This window comes from Eurypyga helias, unplaced genomic scaffold (assembly GCF_000690775.1).
Source record: "Eurypyga helias isolate BGI_N326 unplaced genomic scaffold, ASM69077v1 scaffold5101, whole genome shotgun sequence".
In the NCBI taxonomy this organism is placed as follows: Eukaryota; Metazoa; Chordata; class Aves; order Eurypygiformes; family Eurypygidae; genus Eurypyga; species Eurypyga helias.
This window is the reverse complement of record NW_010230099.1, coordinates 1-11,742: the sequence shown is the minus strand read 5'-3', so window position 1 is coordinate 11,742 and position 11,742 is coordinate 1. Positions and strand designations below refer to the sequence as shown.

The 11,742-nt window shown below is 41.1% G+C and overlaps 1 protein-coding gene across 2 annotated transcripts in view; it reads right to left on the bottom strand.

The window, feature by feature from the left end:
• SLC39A9 (solute carrier family 39, member 9) overlaps positions 1–11,721 on the bottom strand; it is a 16,729-nt gene extending 5,008 nt beyond the window's left edge. For both annotated transcript variants that reach the window (XM_010160619.1, XM_010160618.1), the window contains exons 1-4: positions 11,498–11,721; positions 6,329–6,437; positions 2,990–3,181; positions 476–544 (exon numbers count right to left, since the gene is read on the bottom strand). In XM_010160619.1, coding sequence (XP_010158921.1) covers positions 476–544; positions 2,990–3,181; positions 6,329–6,437; positions 11,498–11,593 — 466 coding nt within the window. In that variant the 5' untranslated portion in view covers positions 11,594–11,721. The remainder of the gene's footprint in view (positions 1–475; positions 545–2,989; positions 3,182–6,328; positions 6,438–11,497) is intronic.
• Positions 11,722–11,742: the final 21 nt, after the last annotated feature.

Here is an 11,742-nt window from a genome sequence, read left to right as displayed (position 1 = left end):
TCAGGAGAGATTAAAAAGCATCACTACACATATATAGTGAAGAACTACAACATGAACACAGGTTGCCTGCAACACACGTGTAACTTGTTCAGTCCTTGCATGTTAGCCCAGATGTGTTCCAGTCAAACCTTCATGCTCCACCCTATGATGTTCTTTTTCCACCAGATATTATTTTTGTAAACAGTATTTTTTTTTTTTACGGAAGAGGCAGAGAGTGGGCATCAGACTTTCCAGGTGGGAAAAACAATGGAGTGAAAATCCCGTAACCAAAAAAGACTCCATGGAACATTCTGACCACTGCAGTATATTTTCCCAGTAAGTTTTGGGGAAGATCCTTAGTTCTCGCCACCCTGACCTTTTCCCTTCCCCCATTCATAAAAAGCCACCTTCAAACACCCAAGTGTTTCTATCACATCTGAAAATGAGCCACACGGCAACCAAAGTCCCCATCAAGAGCTAACGAGTGCCACATTACCTGCAGCATGGACTACTAGTCCCAGCGTCGTGGTGATTTTGGAGTTGCCTGATCTTGCAGCTTCTGGATCTAGAAAAGTCATGAGGTAAGTCAAGATAAAGAGAAAAAATACTAAGTATCGCTACATGTGCCTCTAGCATCTGCTTAGGCAGTTTTATTCAAAACCATCAGCTTTTGTACGTCTGCATGAGATTTGCTGCAAAATCATCTGATACCAAACACCTTCAAATCACCTGAAGTTTTGACAAACAAGTGACAGAGTCAGAGACAATTCTTTGTAATTTATAGGACCATTGATATAGGCAGAAGCAGTTGTTTTTCTTAACCTCCTGAAACCAAACGCTAAAGGGTTTGTCTTTGTGCTCCCAAGGGGAAGAACAGTTAGCTTTGCATCCCCAGAATCCAGAGCTGCTCCAAAAGTCAGGACGAATCTTCCCCACACAGCACAGTGTTGGCATTTTCCTTCAGACAGCAGTCTGGGGAAGTCTCTGTTGCACTGATCTCTGGCAACTCCTAGTAAGCAATAAATTCTACTTGCCACAGCAGCAGTGGTAAAGATTTCCCTCCAGCATTAAACACTACAGAGGAGAAGTGCAGCCAGTGCTGCCCGAGATCCAGTGTTTTGACTGCAAGTGTTTGACAACTGCTCTGAGGACATTTGCAGGTTAGCTCATTATGCAGCACAACAGGGCAATATCCACCACTAGGCAACCAGCAGTGAAGCTGTTCTGAACAATCACTGCAATGAACTGGGCAGGTAAGTCCTACACAAGTACAGAAACATCATTCAGCTGTTTAATTCTAAAGAGTTGATCAGCTGTTACTTAATTATACTAGTAGTCAGCAAGCTGACTGCAAGCACGCTTACACGGCTACTTTCAGTAAGTCCGCGCTGCCACCAAAACGGAAAGCCCACTCCTGTTCCTTTCCTCCTACCTGTCCCTCCACCCTCCAGTCACCCTCTTCATGCCCAGGCACCCACGTAGTTGCCCAGTGAGTCAGATCAGGGCAGTGAGCCAGCTAAACACGGATGTGTTCTCTGGTCAGACTGATCTTCTGAGTCAAGAGGAGCCTATCTGAGCAATTAATTGCATAAGCTGGACTTCAAGGACACAATGGTATACTCATGTCAGCTAGGAGGAGATATTCACAATGAGCACTTCCTTTAAACCTGGTTTGGATTGACCAGAACTGAACACACGCTACGAGAGAGTTCACATTTGATTTCATACCTCCATTCTGGCCTGCAAAATTTTTCCAGTTAGACAAAGTAAAATCTAGCCACTTGGGAGATAACAAGACTACCAGACATTGGTTCAAATGAAAAAATGGTTTAGTTCGGTAGCTTTAAAAAACATTACAAAACCACTACTACATTTCCTGTGACTGAGGTACAGACCAGATAAAACTTTACTTAATATCCTACTTTATAGAGCACATCTGCAATGCAGATCATAGTCAATTTTCTCCTGGTATTTACTCCGATCAGAGACACAGGAAAGGGTCATAACCTGTACGAAGCAAGGATTCTCCTGGCAGTCGCTGACCTGCATGCCCCTGCCATCCTCACTGCCACCGTTTCCTTTGAACAGCTCTGAAGATCAGCTAGCCATGGCTGTGGCTCCATTTACACTTCTCCAGGAGTGCAAAGATGGCACGGCCCCTGCACTGGCCTCCCCCATCTCTACCACCACCACACTAACCCTGTACAAGCATTTGCGCAGCTGCACCGTGAACTGTCAAGGATCCAACCAAAACATATCCCCCTTACTTTGTGTATGTTTTATTTTTCCTTAAATTTTGGAGGCTGAAATTCTACCATCAGAGATTATGTGGGAGAAAATGAGTAGCCAAAGGCAAAAAATACCTTTACAGATGACAAAACAGCTTTGTTGCATTTCAAGCTACAGTCTGAGAATGAAGCCACAGGCAGGCAACTGGAGGCATTTTGAGTCTTGCAAGGAAGTTGGGAAATCTTTGGACTAAGCAGGAACTATTATGAAGTACGTGAGGCTCTAGACTCGTGTGGGAGTCCAGCTGTGCAGTTACAGTGAAGGACCAGAGCTTACATCTTGTTATTTCTGCAGTCTTAATTAAGATAACTTTTTGTTCTTTGCAAATTTTACCTGCATGTATGATAATTAATTAGGAAAAACAAACAAAGATAAGACTAACCTGAAGGTTTTTTGGAAAGCCAAAGAAATCCCCTATGGGTGACACTAAAACAGACAATAACTGCAGTGTCAAGTCACCCCCCAACCCCTGACCATATGTGCTCATACAGTTATTTCACAGTAGCAAAGCAAGTTCTCAAGTTATGCTGGATTCCAGGACAGATTTCCAGCAAAAACATTTCACACAAGACCTTGCTCTAGGTTTGTAAAGCACCTACTGAAGCTCTGGATGTGACTGGTCAAATGAAATCCCAGTAAAATTCAAAAAAATTGCAACTAGCTAATTAAAAACTAATTAAAGACTAATTAGCAAGTCTAATTGAAGTTAATCTTTACTTACCATCTGTAGAGTGTACATGAGAGCTGCCGATCTGATCCACCAGCAGCATGAAAACAAAGCCGAGGACAAGGGATACGCCAATGTAGGCATGCAACCTGGAATGGTCATGGCCATACTCGTGTACCACCGGGATTTCCGCTGCCTTCTCGGACTCCATCACATGCTGCATCTCGCTCGCTGGGTGATGCTTCCCTGGGGCAGGCAAGCACACAGGTTAGGAGGCAGGGGACTAAACACGGCACAGTTGCTTTTCACCTCCTTTGTGTACGGGTGAGGAACTCTTTCAGGGAAAGTGCTGAATTAATGTCAGTCTCGGACCATTCACTTGGGGAAGCACACATTTGTCTGGTTGGCCTCTCCCCATACATCTTCAGCATGGAAAAGCAAAACAGGCATTAATACTTGATAAGCAAGGCTATTCTGTTTAAAAGTTGCTTTTTGAATACAAACTGATTGGTAAAAATTGCTGAATAATTCCTTTTTTAATTGAAGTTGCCAGTTTTGTCAGTATTCAGATACTGTCAAGCAGTTAGGTCATAATCTTCATTTAAGCGAGAAAATATAGGACAAGGAGGTAAGTAGGTTCCATCCACTAAGTCTAATGCTATCTTTAAGAATATGAACCTTTTATCTCAAAGCACCAGCCTCTACTGATACTAGTTAGCATTGATACAGACTAGAACAACAGTTAAGTCAGCACACTGTCAATATGATCCTAGAAACCCAAAATCCAAGCTCTGGGGCTGAGTGTCCTGTGGTTGTTTCCCTTCCCTAAACCAGCTTTAACTCCATGCCCAGACATTTACTTTGTCTCACTGAGCTACCCTGAAATTAGGTGATCTTGGAATGACTCTTAAATATAAGGGGAAAGAAGACAGTTGGACAGGGTTTTAGTTAAGTTTCCATGGTATAAAATGCTTTATTTGGTTCACAGTTCATAACTCAGAGACATTTCCTACTAACCTATGAAAGATTTGAAAATGTTTTTATCTACAATGACTTTCAGAAAGCAGACATGAAATACAACTTTAGCAACTTTTACAGGTTGCCATTTGCCCATAAAGACCATGTCTGATCTTTATCATAAGAAAATACCTCTCAGATACAGAAAATTCCCACCAATTTCAACAGAATTTACATCAGTCTGACTTTACACAGGCTTGAAGAGAAAGGAGAAGGTTTTTCCAGCGTATGCATTTAACATTTCCAGTAGCCTCTGGCCTAGTGGCTCCCAAGACAGATCCATGAGATCCTCCAACCTTGCTCAGGACCACAGGAAGTTACTGCTTCTGCAACTCCACCTGATACAGAGGGCAAACAATGCCCAGAAGTACACAGCTTTAACCGTATTGGCCACCGAAGATGGGAAGATGGGCACGAGTTGCCTTAATACATTTATGTGAAAGACATTTAACAAAGTTAACTTTTTTAGCAAAATTCTAGGTATTGTTTCCAGCTGATATAAGCAGAGAACCATGTCTAAACCTTCTTCTGCCAACAGCATACGGGAATACACTGTTATAAAGACACAAGAAAAGAATAAGAACAGGGAATTTTGAACTGAGTTGCTAACTACCACATAGAGCACAGCAAACATTTGACCTCTTGGTTCAGACTCTGTGCTCACCTGAATTGTATATTCTTTCTTTTTTTTTTTTTTTACATTTCCCCTCACAGCCCCTTGCAGAGAGAGAAGACATCAGGGTAGAAAGCCCTTTGGGTGACGCACAAGAGGCATTTAATGCTCTCGTTATAAATAGTTGTAGCTCCACAGCAGGTAAGGCACTGTGCACACAGTATTACTCAAGTGTTTCCAACAGGTTTACTGTGTCTGTTCTCCCACTTCCTCAACACAGTCGAGGGATATGTCATTTTTCTCCACATACTAAACTTTATGTTATATAGCATACAGCAGGCTGTAGAATTCATGCATGGACAGTATGCCCCATTTAGTGAAAAAATGCAAACGTTGATAGCAATTGTGTTTACTAGCCATATCATTACAAGCCAAATTTAGTCCACTCACAATTAAAATTGAATAGAGAGCAAACCCACAACTACAGCTCATTAGAGACATCCTACATTAGAGTGCACAAATTATGGTACAGTATAAAAGCACAATCAGAGGTTCTTTCACTTCTTGATAAAGGACGATTTTATATATTACCTTCTGTTTAAATCTAAGCAGAACAACATAAATGTAGTGGAAACTAAACTAGGATAAATTAAAGCATATTACTAAAATGAAGTTTAAAATCATAGAAACAAGGGGGAAAAAAAAAAAGGTAGTACAAGAGAAACAGAGGATTAAAATTATCTCTCAATCCCAGTTTAGCAACAACAGTACGTCTGACACTTGCAAAGTTTTCTACAGTCTCAACTTCATAGTTACCACAGAAGAAAGCAACTAAGTTGTTGGTGTATACCTTCAGATAAATTTCTGAATCTGAGCATACTGGAGAAATCTCATGCATGCAATGCTAACGTCATATCACAGGACTCCAAGCTAAAGCAAGATTTAAAGTGCACTCCACAGAGAGGTAATGAGCCCTGACTATTTAAAATAATGTCATAACCTCAAATTGAGGTTTGTTTACTAAAACGTTTGGGTATAAGATGTGCTCCACGCTCATGTCTCTACAAGACACATAATCGCTCTTAGCTTTGACCTATTTGTTAGGGGCTACGAGGTTATGAGGTTCTGAAGACCAGTGACAGCAGACTAGAACTGGATTCTTGAACTTGGAACCACGCACAGATACGTACAGGTAATGGGCACCATCGCCTAAGAAAGATGTCTCCTGCTCTGTGAATTAGCCCTACGTGGCCACAATTTTCAGTCAAGTGTATTAAGGTAACTTAATTCCAAGATGCTCTTCACAAAGGCGAGTCTGTATAGATCTATAACACACTTCCTGTGATTGCTTTAATGAGAGCAATCTAAACTACAAAAAGCAACAGCAAATAGTCCACAATTTAATTCTCTGCCAAAGGCATCCTTACACCTCATCTGAACTCCCAGTGAAAGTTAAACTCTCCCCAGAATAAGGAGCACGATACGTGACCTGTCGCATGAGGCTGTGGTTCCATGAACTGTACAGCACCTGGACCACTCAGCAAGTCATGTGACTGCATCCTGATCCCATCCCTCTGTCAAATCACCATGAATGTGCAGTACCATGCCTACGGCAGTTCTGTGATTCTGTGCTGGCTTTGTGTCATGCTGCTGTGAAACTCTCCCACCATTCTCATGTTAAAAGCCCTAGAAAAAAGCCCCAGTAGATCACCACATCGTGACTTGAGTTATCTTAGCAAAGGCCACGCGGGTTTGGTTCTTACCCTCCAAAATGTCTTCGTAAAGTGCATGTACACCTTCTGGCACAATGACAGCCAAGGCAGTTCCACACAGCAGCCCAGCACCCAGAACAGTCACCAGCTTCAATCTCTCCTGCAAGCAAGGACAAAACAAGTACGAGCAAGGTCAAAACAAGTATTATCATTAGGAATGAAAAGTTTTTCTTTACTCTCCCTCATTCACAGAGGTTGAGGCAGGGGGAAGGGGAGCAAAAGATCCACAAAACCTCTTGCTGATTTTTATTCAAGACCCCCAGTTACACAGTCCTATGTTTCTAACGATGAACTTTGTGAAAAGCAAACAGACTCTGTGTCCAATGCAACCAACTCAACTGAAGTAGGAAATGGAAGTTAAAGACGACCCATTCCAACGTTAACATCAGACAAGAAACGACATGTCGCATACTTGAAAAAAGCAAGAACTGCTGTATTTGGCACTAATGATTACTGGGGTCTAATTGATCCTCTAAGGCCCACAGAGTCAAAAGAAAGATTGAAAGTAAGTGCCAGGATTTTGAAGCATATTTGCAACTTTATGTTTTATCTCTATCATGGCTTTGTTTTCAAATCTATCCTTCCTACTAGAAATCATACTTAAACATGCAAGTTCCCTAAAAATCTCTTAGGCGTGGCACAGCACAAGATCAGCTGTTCCCCAAAAAAGCCAATCTACATAATAAAAGAAAATACAAGAAAGAAAACTAAATTGCCAAGGCAAAATCAGGAAGACAAGAAAACCAGTAATGTAAATGCATCTACAGATACACATCCATTGGTCAAGTGTGAATGTAAACTGCTAAGTCAGCTGTATTTATAACACAGAGAAAGGCTGAGAAGTTAAAGGACTACAGAAAGAAAAGCAAGATTTTAGAGAAAAAAGCACCAAGAGCTCTACTTTCACCTGCAGGTATAGAGAAATGGATTAAATTAAGCTCTTAGACATGCAGATGAATATCTCAGTCTCTAAAGCAAACAGCCACTCTTGTGTAGAAACTTGTCCTTAAAACAGCCATACTTTAAAGGCCTTCTATTTAATAAGGTTTCAGTGAAGAGCAGACATTAAAAACATAAAATTGTGGATAAACAAGTCATTTAAGAGAACGATACTTTTTTTGTACTTGAAATATCTGATGATGTGTTCCATGCATTTAAAAAAAAAAAAAGGTGCCCGGTGAAGTTTTAGAGCTACAGTATGACAGCACTTGCAGGATGTCAGATAGCTACAAAACACAGCAGAAAGGACTGAATCCCCAGAATAGATCCAAAACCAGAATGGTAAAAAAACAATCTACAAAGGCTTACTCAAATGAGAGTCTGAATGAGGGAACTGCATGAGTCAAACTGATAACGGTGCCAGTATACATTACACCTCAGTCTTTCTTTTTCATCTGATCAGGCAATGCATACACGCAGACCAGTGCTTATTGTTTTTACAACCATTTCTAAGCCTTCCAGTAGCATTTTAAAAGGACTTAAGGACTGTAAAGGCATTTAGGGCAATAGAAACTATATTCCACTCTCCAGGTAATTACAGACCACAGCAATCCCCTTTCCACTCTGCAAAGATCGGGTTTAAAAATATATTTGTTAAATAAGTATGGCAAATTTGCAATTAAAGCTTAACAAAAAATACAAAGACTTAATGGTTTTATAGCTTAGCAAAATAGTTTAGTTCATATGACAGGAAGAATTTCTGCAATACGAAAAACCACACACAAGGAGTTTTTCAGTACTTGCTACCATAACCAAGGGTTACCTTCCTAGTTATATTCTAATTTTGGGCAAAAAGCTTAGAGATATATCCTTCCCAAACTGACTAAATTCTGTTTTACCAATATAAAAACAGTACACTATTACTTTCCGCTTCCTTGTGACTGCAGCATTGACAGGCTAAAGTCAAAGCCACATACTGAAAATCCAGTTATATGAAACATCTAAGAGACCCTAAAATACAGCAACTTGCAGAGGATTTTTCTCATCAATTCCGTAATAGCCCTTATCACAGCACACATAGCAACTGTGGGAGTTTAGGTCCTCACAACTACTATTTAGCATACATTTTGTAGCAGAACCATCACCTTCCATGCACAAGACGGCATCTGGGCGATACCAAAATACTGGCCTTAACTCCCGAGGCCGTGGAGACAGAGGTCAGTGTTTAATGGGAAACCACTTGTTGCATACCCTTACTATGCTATCCCTCCTCTTTCACGCACTGTAGTGGCACACACGTTGTGTAACCTCACTGAAACAGACGATACTTGCACAGAAGAGAAAGGAGGCTCTAGAGATGCACAACTGGCTTTCTGAAAGCAAGCCAGATGTGACCGTACGGAAACAATTAAAGCGTTACTGGGGAAAATTCAAGCAGTAATATGCAAGAGATGAACACACCTGTGAAGTTTCCACAAACGTGCACTGTACACTGGCATATATAACAATTATACTTGGTAAACTGTTACATAGCGGCAATCTGCATGAAAAAATAGTCTTCGACACCCACTGGTCATACAGTTGTTTTGCAAAATTATAGTAACTTACAAGGAAAACCAAGATTATTTTTGTACTGCAGCACTATCATCTTTTACATACATACGTAAACACAGGAGGGAAAAGTGTCAAAAGTAATACTGTTTTATTACAACTGCAAATACAGAGTACTGCTTGCTTTCATTTGGGCATCTGTGAATTTGAAAGATCTACAAAAATAATGTACAAGTCACAGTTTCAAGAAGTCTCCATCTTCTCTTCAGTACAAAATACTTAGACACAGCGAATACAGCATCTAATAACCGCAGCCTACTCAGACAGGCAAAAGTCATCGTTTGATCCAAGAAATCAAAACATTTCAGTTACACACACTTGCGTGTCTCATTTTTAATGAGAGCAACAGTTGAGTGTTATAAAAAAAAAGGCATCTTAAAATCCCTCAACTTAGCAAGGCATTGCACAGCTCAGTATTTGGTTTAAATCTGCGTGGTGTTGAAACTCTTACTTGGACTTAGCAGAAACTCACACCTACTGTCATCAGCAAGCAGTCCTACCCCAGGCAATGCTGCCTGCATTTAGGCTACAACTTGGGAGACACCCTCAAGAAGTGGTACAGTACCATTTCCAGACCAAAGTTAGCCCAGCAGTAGTGCAAACCAGGAATAAGCTGAAAGGGTACATCTGTATACAGAAACAAAGGGAAGCTGTGTTCATCCTGCACCTTTTTACCACCAAATATTTAGTCATATCCTGGCTTTGCTGGAGTTTTATACTTCGGAGAATATCCCAATCTAATTAAAGTAACAGAAACCAGTATGAAATCAGAACACAACCAAGAGGTTCCACAGAAAAAAAAAAGAAAAATCAACTGCAGAAAAGTGTTAACACCAACAAATAGTTTTATTTTTCTCCAGCACCTGATGTGTATTACGTAAAGCCTTCATTTTTCTTTTCTAGCCATTATAAGTGGCTAGTGGGAGGAGGCATTTTTCCTCACCAAGGCCACCTACAAGATTTTTTTTCTAATGACAAAATGCACATTCCAGTCATTTCAGTTCTAAATCATCCATAGTGCACGGGCCTCAGCAATCATTTTTTAACAAAACAATCTTAAATTCTAATTACACACTTCCAGGATTAGCTAGTGTTTGCACATAACTCACAGAGATTCACCTCCTCTTTTAAGCCAGAGTACATGGATCCTTGAAATATCTAATTTAAGTGTAAAGCTGAATCAAGAATTTCTGAGAATTTAGGCTAATAAATACGTGATTACTGCTTACACACACTTTTTTGGATCCACAACAGATCTGTACTCCTACAGCTACTGGGGAGCCCCCTGATTCAACTATATAACAATAAATAAACCACACACACAGATCAAGAATTCTACCTTCAAACAACATCAAATACAAAGTCAGAGAAAACAGGTGACTATCAGGAACATACAGGAGGAAACACAAAAGGAAAAAATAGACAACACCAGCATGCTAGGCAGCATTCTCAGCAAAATTTCAAGAAAAGCCTTTGAGGCTCCAGGACAGGAGCGAGGTTTGACAAGCAAGCCAGTGGAAGCAACAGCATTTGAAGGGAAGGTCTACCAAAGCATCAGATGAAGCACTGGCAAAATAGAACTATGCTGATGTTTATGTAAAGACTTTGGAATACATGTCCTGTTTCAACTCATTTAGCTGAACTGTACTGTTACCAAAACAAACAGCCTTTCCTTCCATGCTGTTCAGAGCTTCGTGATAATACCGGCACCAAAGGACAGGTGCAACCAGGTCTGTGACTTGATGGAACAACAAGACACATATCTCTTCCAGCACTTTGCTTTCCAAAAGCAGCACTGCTCCCAGTAGCAATAAGAAAGCTCTCACAAGACAGCTCTTGCTGCCTTAGAACACCCAAACTCTCACTACACTACACCATACAAGCATAACTTAGAAACAGAAAAAGCCCTTGGGCACCAGAGGGTATGAGGAGACTTCCAGAGACTATAACCATCATCTCTTAGAAGCTCCCAAATATATTCACTTCTGAACTCCCGTACTTCTTGGAAACTCCGATCTATGAAAGTCTCCCTTTCCTATAACGACACCTTATGTATTCAAGATATTTTCCCAAAAGAATGCCTTGAGATCCACAGAACAGTACCATAACTTGAAGTTGTGTTGTAATCAAAGAGCTAATGTTTCATTTTCAGCAGCACAAGCTGTGAACAGAATAGTGAGCCAAAACAGTAAGTTCTCAGAATTGTTTTTAAAGACCCCTAATTTGAGCAGTTCACAGGCACTTAATAACAGTTAACCTCTGACTTCAGCAGCTTCTGACACAAGCTTCTAGGAATAACCGTGTCCAGCTGCTATCACAGCTTCCGCTAGACACTGAGACTTTGCTTCACCTGTAGCTGAGACCCTTAGAGCAAGTTTGGCACTTTTGTACACACTGTAGAATAAGCATAATTTTACACCGTGATTTTGAATAAAAATTAAAATCGCATTCACAAGTTCCTTTAGAGTCTTTTAAAGGTATGACATCACCCCTAACAGCATTGCTGTACACGAAAGCAGACGGCACTAACTCCTCCTGGTAGCTCCCTCCTATCTCGTTTCCGCTATTCTTCCTTAGCAACCAACGAGCACTTTGGCGAAGCTGTCTTACCTCGGAAAAATTAACTGCCAAGGGGATAATTCCTGCCACATAGCAGGCGACCAGCATAGCCAGAGACAGCAGGCAGATGGAGCGGAAGTCATCCATTTCGCCGCTTTCTGTCCGGTCCCTTAAAGTGAAATTCAACAGCAACTTTTCCACCTCGTCCCGCACGCCTTAACCCGTGCAGACACCGAGCTCCCAGGAAAGGCTTTCGGCCATGGCTGTCTCGCCCGGCGGCTCCGGCCGGCTCGGCC